Source organism: Mauremys reevesii, linkage group 10 (assembly GCF_016161935.1).
Source record: "Mauremys reevesii isolate NIE-2019 linkage group 10, ASM1616193v1, whole genome shotgun sequence".
Classification (NCBI taxonomy): Eukaryota; Metazoa; Chordata; order Testudines; family Geoemydidae; genus Mauremys; species Mauremys reevesii.
In genome coordinates, this window is record NC_052632.1 from 25,816,678 (window position 1) to 25,837,881 (window position 21,204).

The 21,204-nt window shown below is 41.3% G+C and overlaps 1 protein-coding gene across 1 annotated transcript in view; it reads left to right on the plus strand.

Annotated features, from left to right (window-relative positions):
• LOC120373317 (myocardial zonula adherens protein-like) overlaps positions 1–21,204 on the plus strand; it is an 86,440-nt gene that overhangs the window by 25,804 nt on the left and 39,432 nt on the right. Inside the window, exons 3-10 of the mRNA XM_039491591.1 lie at positions 4,757–4,915; positions 9,655–9,747; positions 11,484–11,597; positions 12,684–12,836; positions 16,152–16,277; positions 17,193–17,321; positions 19,991–20,076; positions 21,026–21,131. Coding sequence (XP_039347525.1) covers positions 4,757–4,915; positions 9,655–9,747; positions 11,484–11,597; positions 12,684–12,836; positions 16,152–16,277; positions 17,193–17,321; positions 19,991–20,076; positions 21,026–21,131 — 966 coding nt within the window. The remainder of the gene's footprint in view (positions 1–4,756; positions 4,916–9,654; positions 9,748–11,483; positions 11,598–12,683; positions 12,837–16,151; positions 16,278–17,192; positions 17,322–19,990; positions 20,077–21,025; positions 21,132–21,204) is intronic.

The following is a 21,204-nucleotide window of genomic DNA, read 5'->3' on the forward strand; positions in this document are numbered from 1 at the left end:
TTTTTACAGTTGCTTATAAGTTTGTGAAATTTTAATCATTTGGGTTGACATTTTCCATGCTCTGGGTGTTTACTGCATGCTGAATTTACATAAGTAGGGCCATACAAGGTCAGATCAGTGGTCCATGTAGCCCATTATCCTGTCTTCTGACAGTGACCAGGGCCAGATGCTTCAGAGGGAATGAACAGAGCAGGACAATTTGAGTGATGCATCTCCTGTTGTCCAATCCCAACTTCTTGCAAGTCGGAGGTTTAGGGACATCCATAGCATGGGGTTGTGTCCCTGATCATCTTGGCTAATAGCCATTGATAGACCTATACTCCATGAACTTCTCATTCTTTTTTTAAACCAATTGTACTTTTGGCCTTCACAACATTCCCTAGTAATGAGTTCTACAGGTTGACTGTGCTTTGTGTGAAGAAATACTTCCTGATGGTTGTTTTTTAAATCTGCTGCCTATTAATTTCAGTGGGTGACCCCTGGCTCTTGTGTTATATAAAAGAGTACATCACATTTCCTTATTCACTTTCTCCACATCATTCATGATTTTATAGAACATAAGAACATTGGCCACTGTCAGAAGACAGGATACTGGGCTAGATGGACAATTGATCTGACCAGTATGGCTGTTCTTACGATCTTATTGAAGATAAATATGTCCAAAGCAGACTGTGAAGTGTTACAAAGGGATCTGACAAAACTGGATGATGGGGCAATAAAATGATGTTGAAAATGCAAAATAATGCACATTGGAAAACATAATCTCAACTATACTTACAAAATGATGGGTTCTAAATTAGCTGTTGTCACTCAAGAAAGAGATCTTGGAGTCATTGTGGGTAGTTCTCTGAAAGCATCTACTCAATGTCCATCTGCAGTAAAAAAAAAAGCTCACAGGAAATGGATAGATAATAAGGCAGAAAATACCACAATGTCACTGTATAAATCCATGGTATGCCCACACCTTGAATACTGTGTGCAGTTCTGGACACCGTATCCAAACAAGGTATATTAGAATTGGAAAAAGTATGAAGAAGGGCAACAAAAGTGATTTAGGGGTATGGAACTGCTTACTATAAGGTAATTTTGTATTGTCGGCAAACTTTGCCACCTCACTCTTACAGCCTTTTCCAGGTCATTTATGACTGTGTGGAACAGCACTGATCCCAGTATAGGTCCTTGGGGGACCCTGCTATTTACCTCTTTCCACTGTGAAAACTGACTGTTTATTCCCACCCTTTGTTTCCTATCTTTTAGCCGGTTAGGGATCTATGAGAAGACCTTTCCTCTTATCCCATGACTCCCTAATTTGTTTAAGAGCATTTGATGAGGACCTTGTCAAAGGCTTTCTGAATTTTTCATAAGTTTGTCATTTCTCAGAATGAGGTTAGACAACATGGAGGAGGAATGCAGAAGGGAGAAGACCTGTACCAGGGAGGAGGGAAAGGAGTAGTTGGGACAAGGAGACTTCCTGGGACAGGAGGAGGAAAGGGGGAGAGAGAAACTGACTAGGAGTTGTGAGGTGGGAGTGGGACTGGGGTTGGGAGGCTGGGGTTGGGAGAAAAAGGAGGCTGAGACTTGTTTGGCAAGGAGACTGGGACAGGGAGAGGCTGGGACTGGGAGCTGGTGAAAGAAAATGGGGGATCTGGGAGCCATTTGGGAAGGAATGACAACACTGAGATCAGACCCAGTGCTTAGAGGAGGGGGGAGACAGGAGATGGTTGAAGAAGGAGACTGGGACTGGAAAGCAGTGGTGGGTGAATGAGTGCAGGAGGTGGTGGGGAGAGAGAGATGACAAGGAGCTAAGATGTGCCTGGGGGAAACTGGGGCTGGCTACGCAAAGAGATTGCTACAAGGAGCCAGGGAGGAGGGTGATTGGGGCAAAAATACAGGGAGGGGAGAAACGGGAGTGGGAAGAGATGGACCAGATGAAGAGAAGGGAGGGAGGAACTAGGAATGTCTGAGCAAAGAGACTGGCACCAGTAGTGAGGGAATGCTCAATTAGAGATGTCTAAGACCTGATTTTTTTTCAGGCGCTTAGCAGTATATAGCACTTGATATTTTCAAATAACAACTCCTCTTGACTTCAGTTGCAGCCATGAGAATTTAGCAAATCAGAGTGTGAGTGTTCTGTACATCAGACCCCAGGGTCTCAAGCTGGGCACTCAGAAAATGAGAAACACACAAGTAATGACTACCCGTGAAATGTTTTGATTTTTAATTGTCTTGCCTAGCATCACACCAGAACTCTGTGTGCCAGAGGTAGGAACAGAATCCAGTTGTCCAGGGCAGCATTCAACTGCTATTAGCATGAGACCATCCATCTCTTTCTGCCATGCCTTATTAACTACACACCTTCCAACTTGTACAATAAATGAGGCAGAGGTCTTATAGACAACAGCCACCTTTACTACACAATCCTGATTCATCCCCCAAGAAGGTCCATCTTGTGCAATGAATGAGGTAGAGGTCCTGTTGGAGGCGGGGGGAAACCCAGCATATGAGCATGTAATTAGAGAATGTATCATAATGCACATGCACAAAGGGTCTGAATTAAGGTTACACAGGCAACCTTATTTCTGGCACTTCCTAACTTTGGAGGGCTTGACGATGTAACTTTAATGTTCTTTTAATGTGGTGGGAGGGGGTTGGGTGATAGGTGTATACGATGTTGGGGAGAAAATATCAGTATAACAGAAGCTTGGAAATATTTCACAATTATGTAATGTTGTTTTAAATGTCAAAGCTACAGCAATATTTTCTTTTCATTTGTATGGTAAATATTGTTGTTTTCCCAGATACATGCACAGCTAATGTAGAGTGTGATTATCTAATATAAACAAACCAGCTTGCTCAAAATCAATACAAGGTATCATTTAAAAATAATCTCTAAACAGAGAGATTAACTTGTGTACTGTGTCTAAGAATACAGCACAAATTGATTACATATGACAGTTGCCAGCTTATTGTCTTGTGGAGTGAATAGTTCCAGGAGATGTATTTTTGGTTCCTTTAACGTTAGTACTTTAAATGTGAACTCCAATAATCCCCTTTGTTCTTCATCCCCCACCAGCATTTTAGCTTTTTTACACTAGAAATAGCATGCTGGGTTGGTCTTTATTTCTCTGTGTTATCTGAAGAACTGGAGAGCTAGTGGGATGTGACATCATAAGAGATTGAAAATTGAGCTGCAGCTTTCTCATCCCTCAGTTGATGGGGAAGGAGAATATTTACTGTTGAAATGTGATGGAGGTGTTAAAAACTTAATAGGTTTCAACACCTAAAAGCTTTAAAAGCTCTTATTGTTGAATGGGAATATTTGTTTAGTTACAAAATCTTTATCTGAGGGACATGTTCAGGAATGTTCCCAAATCTACCCAGGTCCCGCCAAGTACATAGAGAGGAAAAAAACTAAAAATGTATGTTTGTAATTTTTAATGATTTATGCCCAATCTTGCAAACATTTATATTATATGCTGAGTTTAATGAGACTGTTCATGTGCATAGAGTTAAGCAGATGCATAAATATTTTTCAGCCGTATTTTGAACAGTGTTCACTAATTTTGTGCACTTCACTTTTGGGTGCCCAATTCGTGACACCTTGTACCTAATTCTTTTCAGAGGTGTCGAAAGCCTGAATCGGGGACACAGTGTTCCTCTGAAATTGGGGCACACACATGCATATCTATTTTTTTAGTTTAACTTCCTTTATACTTTTACCTACCAGGACCTGAGTTCCGAGTTCTGTGTCCCCCTTACAAGAATTGATAACATTCCTAACACCTACTCAAATATGTGCAAATACCATGCAGCTTATTGCCCTACTTCAAGTCTTCCAATGATGTTACTAAACTATTGGGATACCATGAAAGTATGCCAGCTTAAAAAAATAAATAAATAAAGGCTTCAAATGTGAACTGAACTGCTTAAAATATAAACAAATTATAGTACAAGTAAGTCCTGATTTTTTTGAGCACTAAATATCAAACCACTGTAATCTAAAATTCATGTTCTAAATGCAATTTATGTATTCCTTTTTTAATTGAAAGTTTCAATTTCAGATGTTTCCTGAGAACTACGTTAAATCAGGGTTTGTATGTATAAATGACCCACATTTAGTCATAAAAGTTTCTAAATATTTTGCACTATAATTCTTACTTGCACTGACCTTGTGTAAGAAAGTTATGAAAACTGTATCTATTGTGTATTTCTTCATGAAAAAGTTTAAAATGAGCAATAAAACATCTTGCAAGTCCCGTCTCCTGGTTTTTCCTCCAGGATATTTTTATTTGAAAGGGTGCATAAAGAAACATTTTTAAAGTAAATTATAAACAAAAGTTGAGAGCAGCTCCAGGCAAAGGAAAACAGCGGCTATGGGCTGTGCCTACGCGTCTACTTACCCCTAGCCTCCAAACCCAACCATACATATACACAAGTGTAAAAGAGCAAATCCGGATGATGAATTTGAGTAAGTCAATGTCTTGAACAATTAATTCTTTTTTTAATAACCCCGTTACTTTCTCTCACCCAGAAATCAGTCTGTTGAACTCTAGTTGTACATACACGTAATTTCTGTTAAGACTAATGAAACTTCTCTCATTCCTTGATGATGCAAGTATATAAGACCTAAGGAATGTCTGTATCCTTCTATGCAGATCTGTAGCATGCCCCCTTTTTCTGTTTTGAATGTGTTATTGTGTTTAGTATTACTTAGGGTAAAAGGTGTTTGTTCATTTGTGTTTTGTTTTTTAAATAGCAACCCTACCATGTACCGAATGGAATGTCTACAGGGAAGTTCTCTGATGGCATGGTGTATGGTGTGGTGCACAGGACTGACAATAACCATAAGAAAGAAATGGTGGTTTATAGGTGGTCAGCTCATCAGCTGAAAGAAGAGATGAATTACATTAAAGATGTGAGTTATATATATATATATTTTATTTTAAAAGATGTTCTCAGGTGTTCTCTTGATCTCTAGATGTTCTCAGATGTTCTCTAGATCCTTTCTGTAATGTTGTTGTTTATTGAGTCTCTACAACCTGGTCAAAAAAACCTATGTTCTGTAGCAGGGGACTATAACAGACTCTCATCCTCCGTGGGTTGGGAACGAGGTGGATACCTAATGCACACACTGACCAGAGCATTACATTCCTGCTTCTGTTCAGCAAGTAAGCTGCCAAACAAGTCATAGGGTCCCTGTTCCAAAGCCCTTATAATCTGAAATCAAATACATAGAAAATTGTTTAAGCAGCACTTGAAAGATTGATCAAACCCATCCTCTTCAGTTCTGGGTGAGCTACTAAAAATGGTAAAGTAGTCAATTCATTTAAGGACACTTTGGGGCAGCTTCAAGGTAGGGGGTTGCCTAATAACAGTGGCTTCTTGCACAAATTTTACTGTACAGATAGTATTGGCTAATAAGAGAAGCTAACATTCCCATAGCAACTATAAGTAACAGCTCTCCTGAAAGAAGTGTAAATTCAGTGCCGCTGGTAAGACTGACTTCAGTGCCGCAATCATGCAGGAGTTAAACATTTCATCTGTGGATCTTTGACCCTCTAGGCTTAGTTAGTAATTCCACTAATTAGCACAAAGCAAATAATCCATCCTTCTCTCTTTATTCCATCCCACCCCTGAAGCCAGTTTACGGAAGCTGGCCAGTGCAGATGATGCTATACTGATTTCAAGTTCAAGAGATCAACTTTCATATAAACGAGAGGATTGCTGTGAGTCAGGCTAACAATTTAAGGGGATGTAATAATGTTGATTCCTAATATCTGCTTGTGTTTGCTTACAGGCACTCGCAGGCTGTATCTTTGTGTTAGGCCATTTTCTAATAGGGATCACTGATTCTCTCTTACCAAGTGGCTTCTTGTAGTTGAGGAAACTTGCCCTCTTTCTAAATATTATGGGCTCAATTCTCCATTGACCTGTCCTTTGTATGGTCATTTACACCAGTGAAAAGTAAGTGTCAAATGCTCTCATTCTGACTGGTGTAAATGACTACACAGAATGCAGGGCAGTGGCCAGGGGTGGCTCCAGGCCCCAGCATGCCAAGTACGTGCTTGGAGCAGCAAGCTGCGGGGGGGCGCTCTGCCGGCGCCACAAGGGCGGCAGGCAGGCGGCCTCCGGCGGTTTGCCTGCGGAGGGTCCGCTAGTCCCATGGCTTCGGTGGACCTCCCGCAGGCAAACCGCCAGAGGCAGCCTGCCTGCCGTGCTTGGGGCGGCAAAATCCCTAGAGCCGCCCCTGGCTGTGGCAAGTGAGCAGAGCTGATCCATTATCAGCCTACTGCCTTGATAGTTAAATGCTACAATGATGGGAGCCAAAATGGTGGTGGTATTGTTATTGAAGTAGCACCTAGGGCTAATGGTCATCAACCAGTCAATCGCGATTGACTAGTCGATCCTTGAGAATCTCCCAGTCAATTGCAATCTCTGGCGGTGCAGCCTGGCAGCAACTAAGGCAGATTCCCTACCCTGGCCCCGCGCCACCCCCGGATGCAGCCCGCGGTGCCCCCCGGGGACAGGGGGCAGGGGTCTACCTGTGCGTGCAGCTCCTGCCTGCAAGCACTGCCCCTGCAGCTCCCATTGGCTGGGAGAGCTGTGGAAGCGGTGCTTGCAGAGAGGGGCAGCATGTGGAGGCACATGCCCCCCTTCCCCGCAGGGGCTGCAGGAGCGGTGTGGGGCCAGGGTATGCAGGGAGCCTGCCTTAGTCTCACTGCACCTGCTACCGACTGGGAGCCACCTGAGGTAAGTGCTGCCCGGTGGGAGGCCACAACTCAGCCCTGAGCCCCTGCCTGGAGCCAGCACCCTGAACCCCCTCCTGCACCCCAGCCCTAGCCCCCTCTCAGAGCCATCACCCTGTACCACCTCCTGCACCCCAACACTCTGCCCCAGCTTGGAGACCCGTCCTCCACCCAAACTTCCTCCTAGAGTTTGCTCCCCTTACCCCCACCTGCACCTCAACCCCCTGCCCCAGGCTCAGCCCAGAGCCCCCTCCCACACTGCGTAACCCTTTGGCCTTAGCCCAGAGGCTCCCCCCCCGAATGCCAACCCCCACCCCAGCCCGGTGAAAGTGAGTGAGTGTGGGGGACAGTGAGGGATGGAGTGAGTGGGACGGGGCGCGGCCTCGGGGAAGAGGCAGGGTAGATCCTGGGTTGCCCTTAGATTCAAAAAGTGATCTTGGGTGTAAAAAAGTTGGAGACCACTGACCTAGGGGCTCCAATCATGGATCCAGACTCCATTGTGCCAGGCACTGTACCTACACATAACAGAGACGGATGCTGCCCCAAAGAACTTTGATTGGACAGCTTGTCTTTGGATTTGCTGGGTTGGCTTGGTTTGCCCTAGTGCTGTCCTCATCGTTGGCTTTTTTCCTCACACAGTATGCCAGCTCACAGACATGTCCTGTTTAAAACTTCAGACCCCTCCCCAGGACCCCCCGGGTCATTTTGTGCCTATTGAAGTATGAATCTTTGTAAATACACACTTATTATTTGGATCAAAGCCTTAGGTCCAGACAAGTATTAAAATGAAGAGTGTGTCCTCTAATCAAAAGGATGGCAGCAGTGTTGTCCGAACAGATTCTCAAAAACAGCCAAAAGGGCCGGCCGGCCTGTCTGTCTGTCATATTTTTTTAATATAAAAGTCTGACAAGAACAAATTTTTAGGCTTTGATTCTGGTAGTGCTATGTATAGAGGTTGGGGGTAGGTGTGATCCTCTCTCTCTCCATGTAAAGCTGCATTCAACTAAACCAATTCATAAACTTTGCTCCTCCCAATGACTTGCATCTTTGCAGCACAACAAGGTGTTAAATCAAAGTCTGTTTTCACTACATATATGCATATAAAGTGATGTTTAACATTTAACCTTAAAATAGACTAAAAATATTGGGTCAAATCATAGCTCTCTGGGTAGGTGCGCTAGTGGGGAGAGACGCTGCTGGGTTATTTTTTGAGCACAAGGAATGGTGTGTGGCAGGGGAAGGAGAGAGAGCTCCCGGTGCTTTCAGCTGTGCACATTCCAAAGGGGGCAGGACTACATGGTTTGGGGCATGGCCATGCAGCACAAACCCCTTTCTGAGAGTGCACCCCCTAAAGCAGCATTTCTCAAATGCAGCCAGCATGGCCAAATGCGACTACCAGGGACATTTCTTGTGGCCAGGGGCAGCTCTAGCTTTTTTGCCACCCCAAGCATGGCAGGCAGGCTGCCTTCGGCGGCGCGCCTTTGGGAGGTCCCTGGTCCCTCGGATTCAGCGTACCAGCCGCCCAATTTGTGGGACCGGCGGACCTCCCGCAGAAACGCCGCAGAAGGCAGCCTGACTGCCACCCTCACAGCGACCAGCAGGGCGCCCCCGCAGCTTGCCGCCCCAGGCACGTGCTTGGAGTGCTGGTGCCTGGAGCCGCTGCTGCTTGCGGACACAGCCTCCCTCCCCCTCCCTGTTGCTCCTGGATGCCCTGCCTTGGTGTTGGTGGCCCCAGCAACCAACAGGGGTTGGGCCCTTCCCCCCTCTGGAGAAACCTGGGGCACAACGATGGAGGAGCAGGCACCCAGTGAGTTCCCCACCTTCCCAGGGGTGGTGGGGTTCAGCCCTGGGGTGGCAGGCTCTGGCCACAGGGCATCAGGCTCCAGTCCTGGGCTCTGGCTGTGCAGCAGCAGGCTCCGGCGGCAGGGCTTCAGGCTCTAGTCCCCTTTTGCCTCCCCTGGCCCCGCATCCAGGGCTTAATTTGTCCCCAGGCTTGGCAGGGCTGAGTCAGTCTGCTGTGAAAAGTGATACTTGTATGTTTGTTAATATCACTTTTCTCAACAGACTTACTAGCTAGCAATAAATAAATTACAATGATTTGGACATGTGTACGTGCATATTAACTTTCTTTTTCCTAAAGCTAATTAAGTGTTTTAGGAAAAAGTGTGAGACTGGCCATCAGCAAGGGTTGGTGGCCGCACTCTGAGGCCACCAAAAAATGTGTCCTGAGAACCCTTTTATTACATACTTACACATGAATGTGGCCGCCTTTCAGTGCCTCCACACCTGACTCCAGCTGTGCATAAGCCCAACTACGTTCACTGTTGTACTATACCTAATCAGTCTGATAGGTAATCATATGACTGAGTGAAAAGGGCGACCTCTAACTATGTGTCTGGAAGGTAGCATGTAAGGGAACATTTATATATTTAGATGTGGCCTTTGTGAACACTAGTTAATCCTGAGCTAGAAAGTTGCTTCTGTTCATGTTTGATTAACGTAGCTAACTCAGTTTTGTTTCCAGTGTTAAAAATACATAAAGGAAATAACAATTTATACCTGCAGTTATTTTTAATTATGCTTAATTTTTGTATTAAAATCAAATTGGTGAATAGCCTATTTTTTGGAATCTAGTGATGAAATTAATTATGTTTCTAAATTCATGCAAATGAGTGTTTATACAGATAGATGCCTTAAAAGGTAAATTAACCCTCAGCTACTACACAGTGGTGTCTAAGACACTTCTTCAAGGGAATTACAAATGTCACAGTGAACAAGCATTGGCTTAGCAATGGTGATCGCTGTAGGTGATCTTGGTCTTTGGAGCACATTGTTGTCTGGTTTATAATCTAAATTATATTTGTGATAAAGGCTGAATAACAAAGGCTTATAATTTGCCTGACTACAGGTGAGAGCAACTTTGGAAAAAGTAAGAAAGAAAATGTATGGAGAGTATAGTGAAATGAAACGGAAAATACAGCAACTTACAAATGAATTAACAGTAAGTTCACATTTATTTATAATGATGTCATAAGAGGTGAACCAGACAAGGTTACCTATAAACATGTTTTATGAAAGACAGTATGTAGCATGAAACAAATCATGTTTTAGAGCCATTTAAGTTCATTATTTTTCATGCCTTTAGTACTTTGTATTTTTCAAGCAAAATGAAAACAGGGCAGAGGCTTTTTCTGTCTGTAAAAGAGCATTAGAGAGTCAAGGTGGATCAACTTCTGTTGGTGAGAGAGAGAAGCTTTTGAGCTTATGCTGAGCTCTTCTTCAGGTCTGATCATGTAAAGGAGCATGACAGAACCACCCCATTACCTACTTTTTGTAAATAAAGACTACCGTTGATTACATTGCCTGTGTGATTATGTATGATTAATATTCCAATACTGACTTGAGGATGGTGTTTATCATAGAAAGCTACTGTCCTGTGGGCTGACAAATTAACTGACTGGGGGTTATACAAGAACGTGATGTCTATTGCTTACTGGAAGTCACTTTTGCAACTCAATGGGTCATTCCAGTAAACTAAATTCCAGCCTTTGTAACTTACTACAGTATGTAATCAACCTTATGGTTTGTTGGTTGATCACCTTTTCTTCTGTATGTAAAGTTCAAACATAGTAAATGTTTGTTGGTTCCACCCCACTGCTCACTCTCTCATTTAATCTCATGTTTGTTATCGTCAAAGCTTTTTACTTGCTTCCCTGCGATCCTGGTCTCCTCTCCTCCTACACCATGTCGTGCTCCTTGCACTCCACCCAAGCCTCTTTCTAAGCTGTTCCATATCTTTCCTTCACCTACTCCTGACTGTATGTCCTCTTGCACTCCACCCCATGTGCCTAAAGCAGATTTCCCAGTAAACAGCTGTTAAATATCCTCCTACTCCTACCTGTTCAGTTGTGCACTGAAGACACAGACAGCTAATAAACAGCTGTCCTGTATCTCTTTGTGTGTGTTTGGTTTGTGTACTGTTTGGGGCAGAGACTTTGTCAATTTGGGGGTCTGTATATTTTAGCTACTCTAAAGTATTGTGAAAATTTACCATGCTATCTAAATAACAGTAAATGAGTATGAGTGTTGTTTCACCTGCTGGAATGCTCTTATATGCATTTGCAGCTGATCTTTCATGGAGATCCTCACAGCAGTTTCTAGAGATACACAATGTTTTTTATAAACCAGAATCTTTTCTTTTTGAAAACTGGCAAAATTTAAAAATATGCAAAGTACAACTTCAAGGTGAGACAAACTCCTCAGGAGTTCTTATTGGGTGAAACTTGCCTCTGTGCACAGGGTCAGCACGAGCCCTATGCACCGGGTAAGCCCCAATTAAGCATCAAAAGGGATGAATTCCCTCTGCACAAGGATGAATTTCTTCTACCAAGTTTAGCTAGAAGAAAGTTCTCTTTTCATGACTACAAGAGTTAGAGCTTAAGTCCTTGCTGTGGTTAATGTGCATGATGGCACACATCGTGAGAAGACACTGAAAAACTGCTTCAGTATCTCAGCATAGCTTGCTTCCAAGGCCAAAATTTAAGCTTTTAAAATGAAGTTTTGGTTAACACAGGATTTCCAATAGAGAAAATTTTACCTAGAGATTCAAACTCCTCTTAATCCCATTGTTTTTAACCTGTTGTCTCTCCAGTGTTAAGTTGGTGGCAGCTATCATCCGTTTGAAAGAATTTTAAAATTTGAGGATTGTTTTTTAATATATTTTCTTAATCTGTTCAGATAACAAATGTTGAAAAGGAATCCTTAGAGAGTCACATGCAAGTGCAGGCTGCAGCCTTGGACAGCTTCAGTGAAATGAACAGCTCCTTGACATCAGCATCAATTGAGTTGCAGGTATGCTGTTAATAGCTCTATCAAAGAGGATGGCCTGATCCATCATCAGCCACCATCCTAGACTCCCTCTTGTGCCATCAGTTTAACAGTATACATGAGGGATGGATGATGGTTAGATACACATTTGGATCTTAACCATCAAATGTCACTAAGAACATTTAAAACAGATAAATGATAAACTTAAGAAAAATCCAGGAGTTTTGCTGGCTAAAAGGCTATACTACAATATACAGTGTTGTTTCGCTCCATTGCAGCTGGTGAAAGCCCTTGGCCTTTGCTTAATGGAAAATTAAAGGTGAAATGGAGACTCTTTCCATATTTTACAAACCAATGACACATCACATGATTTTGTCCCACTATTGTTTTCTATTGATGGAAATTTCAATGATTTTTTTTTAAATTTACAGATATTGAGTAGCCACTCCTGTAAACATACAAAGGTCATTTTTCTTGTTTATAAAAATGTTTTCAGCTTGGCATCCATTGCAGCTAGCCTCCTTGACTCTCTTTTCCCCTGGTGTCAAACTTCTGCGTTTTCAGGTTTATCATCTTAAAATTTGGCATTTGGAGAGGGGAAAAATGGAGGGGAAAGTCCAACATTTCACTTCAGTTATATTACAGTATAAAATGGAAGTGGTGTTTGCACTGTAATGCATGCACGTCCCTTCCTCTGAACAGGGGCGGCTCTAGGTATTTTGCCGCCCCAAGCACGGCAGGCAGGCTGCCTTCGGCGGCACGCCTGCGGGAGGCGGTGACTGGCAGAGCGCCCCCCGTGGCTTGCCGCCCCAGGCACGCGCTTGGCGTGCTGGTGCCTGGAGCCGCCCCTGCCTCTGGATCACAGCTCTCTGGGACTCCATTTGAATGAACATGCTCTTATGGAGAGATTTTTTTGGTAAAGCAAATAATTGGAAACCATACTTTTAAATGGCCAAAGCTATTAACTATGTTAATACTATGTCAACAAAACAGTAAACTTTAAAATATTCTAAATATTGCAGAACGCCTCTTGTGGTAGGTTGGTCAAATCATGATTTTTGTTGTTGTTAATACTACTTCAAATTGTATATTTCATTGTGTGTATTTTAGAAAACTTTAGTGGATGTTAGTTTGGAGAACACAGATATAAGGGATCAAATAAGGAATTTAAAACACACACATGAGCAGTCCATGGAAAAACTGAAAGAAAAGCAAAAACAGTTGGAAACTGCCCAAGTTGAAAACCAGCTACTGAAACTAAAGGTACAGTATGTAAACTTCCCTTATTCATATTGTGCAATAAGGACATTGCTGAGTCAATGAGATTAATTGCTTGGAAAAAGATTTGGCCACATTTGTGTAGAGTTCTTCACCGACCATTCATGGAGTGTTATTGACAGGCAGTACTGTACCTTTCACAATTTTTCATCAGAAATCTATGTTTTGTGCACATGTACAGTATTTATTGGGCAAGAGAGGTGCATCCTAATAGCAAATTACCCTGAAAAGAGAAGTTAGTTGTGGGACAGCTTTTCAAGTAAGCACAAGGGAATGAAACGCAAGCTGGAGTTATCATATGGGCCTTTTTTTATGAGCTCAACTGTCTTGCATTTGGAAGCTTCCATTAAATCATATCGGAGCAGTTAACAGCATTTCAAATAACTTGGAACAAACATGCAGTATCAGAAATATTTAAAAAACAAACAAACATTAAATACCTTCCATGAAATTAGATGACCACTGACTTACTGACATTTAAATAATTCAGAAACAGATGATTATCTTAGGGGCTCTTGTATCCTACATTAGTGCATAGAGATAGATGGCCCAGATCCTTCAAATGAAGAGGGGAGGGGGGTACAAGCTTACTAATGTATTTTTATGTTCTAATTTCCTTTCAACAATAGTTTTACATGGTTTGTGTAGAGTAGATGTGTTGCTTGCATCTGCTGTGGTCTGTAGGGAATAAAAAGAAGGAAAGGATAATCAAAGGAAGAGAGTAGAGGAAAAGAAATCAGGATTTCAAAACAGAAATTTGTAGTTTATCCTAATCTTGAGGACATGTCCTGGCCCAAACATGAAGTGAGGGAAATCTATGTGTGATGTCTCAGGGCAGAATTCAGCCTTTTATGCCTCAATTCAGTGAAGCACTTAAGCATGTGCTTAATGTCAAGCAAGTTGGCATCAATGGAATGTGATCATATGCTAAAAGTTAAGCACATGCTGGCATAGTAAAAGTTGCTTGTTAAGTCATATGCAGAAACATCCACCAGATCTGATTTTTAATTTTTTTTGGGGGGAGGGGAAGGGGGAGTAAGAAGAGGATATGATATTATGGGGGTTGGCTGTGAAAAGGCAAAAATTACCAGCTTCCTTTATTACCGTCAGTCGGGTCCATTTCTCTCTGTTTACTTGAATCATTTCTTTTATATTCTCACCTGAGAATGTTGTTAGTTAGTGCAGTGGCCACCCAAATTGTAAACAAAGGAATGTGGGAGAGGTGGCACAGGAAATTATACTCCATTTTGACACTTTTTAGGGAGGTTAGGGTTGAACTGTTGCAACTCTGCTTTCCTAGTTTGTTGTTTGTAACCACATTACTGTAACTCTGGAGGTTCAGTGTATACTTTAAGGAAACTTAATTTTAATTCCTGTTCCTTTTGATTGTATTGGCAGAAACTTGCTCTCTGTCCTAATGTAGCGATCTGGGTCAGATGCCACAGAAGGCATCTACAGTGCAAATGGAATCCTTCCGAGAGATCTGTCCCTCTTCAGAAGACAAAATATCTTTTTATTTGTATGCAGTGCAATAAATTTTTGAACAGTTTGTTCCCACTGAGTAAGACAGTGTAAGGGTTTGATAAATCTTGCAGTCCTTGAAACAAGATAACCCAGATGCTCAAAACAGAAATCTTTTATATGCATGAGCACTCAGAGTACCAGCATTAAACACTAAGTGCCTGATTCTTTTCTTATTACCATGATTAACACCAGTGTAAATAACACTAAGGGTATGGCTACGCTTGCGAGTTGCAGCGCTGGTGGAGGCTTTCCAGCGCTGCAATTAGTAAGTGGCCACACTTGCAGGGCACTTCCAGCGCTGCAACTCCCTGGCTGCAGCGCTGGCCGTACACCTCACTCAGCATGGGGAATAAGGGTTGCAGCGCTGGTGCTGCAGCACTGGTCATCAAGTGTGGCCACACACCAGCGCTGTTATTGGCCTCCAGGGTATAAGGGTGTATCCCAGAATGCTTTTAACTAAATTACTCCCTTTGTTTTGTTATGCAGACTCTCTTTGTTTTGTTGTGAACCTCCGGAGCTCCGTTGCTACCAGAGCTGCTCTACCGGAGCTGCTTATCAGCTCCTGTTTGCTGTGATCAATCTGTAAACAATCAAATGAGATCCTCCTCCCTGTGTGATTCACAGGGGTTGAGTGTTTGCATTTTGCTTGACCAGCAGGGAGAAAAGGAGTCATTCACAGGGGTTGAGTGTTTGCTTTGCTTGAAAGAAACGGGGGGAAGGGGCAGAGGGGGGAAAGAGAGTATGTTGGATGCAGGCTGTTTTCAGTTAACAGTAAGGGGGTGGGAAAATTTTCTGATTTTGCACAGTGTCAGTTCCAAAAATCCACTCTCTCTTTCCCCACCCCGGTCCCTGTCACACTGCCCCACACCCCCCTCTTTTGAAAAGCACGTTGCTGCCACTTGAATGCTGGGATAGCTGCCCATAATTCATCACTCCCAACAGCTCTGCAAATGCTGCAAATGTGGCCACACTGCAGCGCTGGTAGCTGTGAATGTGGCCACACACCAGCGCTGGCCCTGCACAGCTGGACGACCTGCGCTGCAACTACCAGCGCTGCAGATTTGTAAGTGTAGCCATACCCTGAGTTAATAGCTTTGTAGGACTAGATTCTCCTCTCACTTAGATCAGGGTAACTCCCATGACTTTAATGGTGTCACTCCAGATTTGCAGCAGAGCAAGTAAGAGGAGAATCAAGTCCTAGCAAAGCTATTTTGTTTAGTTTTGTTTTATTTAGCTTTTATTTCAGTCTACAGCACAGATGGGCTCAAAATGTAAATATTGGATCTGGATTTTGATCACTGCAAAGTTCATGGGCATTTGAATATGGGTTTTGGTTCAGGCTTATTTATAAGCTACACTCATGTAAAATTAGAGAATTTTAAATTATTCTTCATACCAAGGAGCAAACTTCAAGTGTATGAGAGAGTGTCATGAGAGAACTTAATAAAGAGTAAGGCCTGATTCTCAGTTACACTAATAGCACTTTAACTCTGGCAGTGTGAAGGGGTTCTAAAGTTGGTGTAATTGTAACTTACACCCAGTTGAAAGGCCCCTTTACACTGCCAGAGTTCTGTAATGTGGATTTGGTGTAACTGAGACTCGGGCTTAGTAGTGGAGTATATTTTTGTAACAATACTAGGGGAAGTCTCTAACTATAAACATAGTTACATCTCTACCTTTTGGTTTGTTTGAGCTCCATTTTTCTTGTCTCCAGCAATGCTTCACCTGGAGGTGGTTCAGCTGTAGAAGTTCTCCCTCTTTTGTTAACTCCTATAGGTAGAATGCTCTCAAGAAGCCAATGCTGATGTAATGAGAGAGATGACCAGAAGACTGTACAGCCAGTATGAAGACAAACTAAAACAAGAAGAACAGAAACATATAGCCGAGAAAGAAACTCTAATAGTACGTACAGCCAGTCTGTAAGAGTGTTCTTCAGTTCAGTGTTTGAAGTACAGTCCTTAAATTATATTGACAAATGTAAAACCAGAATCGAAGTCTTAAATTTATTTGTACACCAGTTTCTTTTTCTTTCATGCCTCGTTACAGTAACTTTTAAACTTTCATAGTCATTAGAGCTTTATAGCTGAAGAAAGAGAGCGTCTAAACATGATGGACAGTAAAAATTTAAATTTCAAAATGAAAATGAAGGGGATGTGTTTCTACTCCTGGTCTAAGAAAATGCAAAGCACAAATCCTCTGACTTTAGTGAAATCTCAAGAGAAAAAAATTAATTTCAGTAGAGAAATCCTGTGAGAACATTTTTTTCCTCCCAAAACCTTCCTCTGATCATGTTTTGTATATTTCTGGACAATCACAACAAGGTTATCTAGCACTACTCACAGATAGCCACTGAGACTGAAGTCAGTCTCTCAAGCCTTAATGTCATACAGATATAAATGCAGTTAAAAGTGACAGGCTTTGGTAACTAAACATACTGTTCTTGGGAATAGCACGTTTTCTTCTCTCAGTACTGAGTACTTGTGTATCCACTGAGGGGAGAACAAATATTCACGTGGTGTGCAAACATTTTTTGTTTTTAAAGCTGATTGCTGAGAAGTCTTAAAGCCGTATATTAAATTCTGATCACCCAAATTTTGTGTGTCACAAAACTCATATATGATGCTATAGCTAGATGTTTGGTTTGCAAAAACAGTCTCAGTTCTTAGGCATCCAGATTTGTTGGCTTTATTGAGTCTACTTTAAAAAAAAAACAAAAAAAACAAACCCATTGTATAGCAGAGAAATCAGCTCCTTACTTTTCATTCATCAATTTTATTGATTGTTTGTGGATATGAACATAAATCTGTTTGTTCAAAGGCAGAAACAAATCGACTTCTGAAGGCCATTGAGGAGGCAAATAAGAAGATGCAAATTACAGAGACAAGTATACAGGAAAAAGACAAGAGGATTGGAGAGCTGGATCAGTTCATTCAGCGCATGGAAGAGGTAACTTTCGCTGCACACAGAATGTTAAAGTATGGGTGCCAATATCTATGCTCTTTTTAGCAGAAATGCAAGACATGTATAGGAGTGCACCTGTTTCTTCAGTCCCCTGTGGATCAATAGCCTCTACTCCACTCACCACTTCTGTCTTCTTCTTGCTAATAAAATCAAAAATCCTTTATTGCATCCGTCCATGCTCTTAGCACTTGGACTGCTGAGGGCACATGATGGCAAGTTGGCACTCTTTGCCCACTCTACTGTTTGTAGGAGCTGTTACTTGCAAAAACGTTCAGGGCTACCTCGGAGCTGAGACACATAAGGGGCCAATCTTTATTTTGAAAGGACAGTTTAAAAAAAAAACCACACATTTTATCTCAATAGCCTGAACAAGTTTTTTCTGGATCCTTTATGGTCCTTTATTCATTATGGTCATAAAATCTTTTAAATGTACAGCTTACCTGGCTAACAAATACATATATATATATATATATAAGAACATTTTTATCTAAATGCATTGGGGAAAAAAACCTATTATTGTAATTAGTTTTAACTGGAATTGCACCTTGAGGTTCATGCACATCAGGATGAAACCCTTAAGACTTCCGACTAAAATTCCTTTTGAATTTTGATGTCAGACTTTCTGTGCATGTTAACAACCATCTATGTTTCCATGCACATAACTTATTTTTAGATTATTTTTCAAAATACTCTGACAGTGACCCCAGATTTTCAGTTTAGTCTACTTCTGATCTACAAAAAAGTTCTTCCTTACTTCTCTGCACTCAGTATTGTCAAATGTTTTTCTCCGTGGCTCAAATATGGTCTACCATGCTGCAGCCTTGAGCATATTTTTACAATTGACTTGTAACTCCCTGGAAGCAGAAATGCTGCCAGACGCTTATCTCTTGTGACGTTAGCAGCACTGCTGTAGAACGAGTTGTAGCAGGTTTTCTGTCATTTCCTTATATCTCCTGCCCTGCCTTCTTCTATTTTATGGACTTTGTTCCAGGGCGAAACGCATACTGGTTTTGAGATAATTGTTCTAATGGAAGTCTAGTAGTGGTGCAGTGCCTCTACTCACACATACAGTTATTATCTGAACCTTGTCTGTTGGAAGTTGCCTGATGTTTGAAACAGGTTTATGCCCCCAGTGTCAGCTAACGGCAAATTCATTGTAATTATTAGTCTCAAATTATCAGTGATTCCATTATATTCAGTAATGGAGTCTGCAGTACTATTTGTTTAGTGCCTTCAGCGTGTTTGGCATTGTTCAATATATGAAAATGAATACAATCCCTGCCAAAGAACTTACTGTCTAAAAGACAGAAATGCAGAAGTAAGGACTCACTAGAAATCCTGAGTGGTGACAAGAACTTAGGGTTTTGGTTATTTTAATCCTAAAACATAATAAAACTCAATTCTTAAAAGCTTTGTTCTTGTTGTGCTTTAGCTTCAATTTAAATCTAACCACTAATTATTTGCTAATACAGAGAAACAAACATCACCACCCACACTTGCTGGCTAGATGGGATTACTAACCCTTGTTTAAACTATATGTAGTACATGTCCTCTTTGCCCCGCTAACAAAAGTGCATTATCTGGATTATAACTATTTAGGTGGACTTTTCTCAGTTTAAGATCTAGCTGTGACATAGCCTCATTTATTTTATATTAACAGTTAGCAGTGATGTTGGATAAATCACTTTGGGCCAGATTGTAATTCCTTACTCTGCAAGTCATCCCACTGAGTTTAGTGGATTTATTCGTAGTTACAAGGTGGTATTCAATGAGTAAAATGGTACATTATGGTCCTTGGTGTTAGGAAATACATTTGTACTTTTACTTCACTTTAGTTCATTAATTTATGCAGTCAGTGCTTAACACCTGCTGTTGTGCTTGTGTTGCTCTTTAAATATTTGGCTGTTATTTAAGGCCCCAGTCCTGCTCTCATTGACATGAATGGCAAAACTCACTTTGACTCTAGTGGAGCAGGATCAGATCCTACATGTGGATGGATCCTCTCGGCACTCATGCTGGGTAACATATGAACAATATAAGTAGGGACATTTTGGGAGAAAAATAGGGAGACGCCTCCTTTCTCTGCCAAAATACATTGGATCAGGAGATCCTTTTGGAGGAACAATATAGAAAATTTGATATTCATATAATCAACAGTGGTCATATGGTTCATTTAATCTCTGCATCCAAGACCTTAAATGTAATCATATCTTTGACCTATAATAATTTTAGAAGGATGGAGTCCCTTTGTGGGTCAGAAAGATAATGTTCTTTCAGAATTGCATTTCAGCTCACATGTCTTTATCCTTCAGAGTCGCACTTACTTACAAAATATGAAATTGCAAGCAAAGCTGCCCCTTCACACTGGCAAACTGGTGCTGAATACTGAAAACATTGCTATTTATCTTAGTGCTCAGCTGAGAATTCAGGGGTCTCCTTACTCAAGCTTTTTTTTTTTTTTTTTTTTTCTCCCCATTCTGTGCTTCTTGGCTGTTGGAAATACATGCTTCACTTGTAATATAGTAATAACTTGTAGCTGAATCAGCCTCTGTTTTTGTTTAACATATTATAGGCCTCTTAAAATCACAATATAATATACTTAATGGAGTTTAAATTTAAAATGTGAAGTGGAGAAATAACATTTTCTTGTTTAGGAACGCCACCAGCTACAAAAACAACTGATACAACATGAAGTCCAAATATCTGGAGCAAAAACTCAAACCCATTCAGACAGACAGAGGTGAGCTTTTACTCCTTACTGAGATTTCTAGCATTGTTAAGTTTTTCAAACCTGAATCTGTTATATTAACTTGGGATGTAATATATTCCAGCTGGATAATTCCTTCCCAAATTATATTTGCCTTATTTTATGTAGGAAAACTGCAAGAGAATTTATTTTGCAAAAACTCATCCTTCTCAGCTTTATTTTTGAGAGAAGTTGATTGCAATCAGGATGGATTAGGTAGAGTACATTGCATTGCTGAGAAATATCTGTTTTTAGGTCAGTATAATTTCATGCACATCTGTGATGCTTTTTAAAAATAGATATAAAAGACAAAGGCCTGACTCTTTTCAGAAGTGCTGAACACCCAAAATCAGGCCGCTAGGATCCTTGCAATCAATATCTTAATTACCTCTTTCTCTAGTATGTATATTCACAACATTTTTTAAAAAGCATTTTCTGTACCACATCCTATGTTGAACTGTAAGACAGCTCAGTGAGGACATTCTGTGAACTCTTACTTTTCTCATTCGTAACATGGGGTTAATATCTGCCTCTTGGTGATGAAGTGGGGATTTAATCAGATAATGGTTTGTAAGTGCTAAAACAAACCATAATGTGCATGCAGCTCTCCAGGACTGAGTGCCTAGAAGATCCCAGATCATCATTCTGTTTGAACAGGTTTGAAACTTCTCTAAATGTTGGCAGCTCTGATATGTAAGGTAAAGGTGAGCTAAGTGGGTGGTGTCTGACAATGACTAATGACCAAACAGATAACCATAAAAATGAACTTTAGACGAATATAGGAAATGACATTGGCAGTGGAATTTGGCTTATTTAACGAGGTTCCTTTTCTTGATCTACCTTGGCATTGTGTTTTTTTATTTTTTTTATTTTTGTTTTGTTGTTTTTTGTTTACACTGCATGGCTTCCTACATATTTACTTAGTTCTTATAACTTCTATCAGGTCACAGCATCTGGAAGAGGTTGCAGCTGGTCTTAGAGAACGAATCAAACATCTGGATGACATGGTCCATTGCCAACAGAAGAAAGTCAAACATATGGTTGAAGAGGTGAGCTCTAGCAAAACAATATATTTCCTAAGCAGCTGCTTAGAGGTTTTAACTGTACGCCATAAAGCTGACT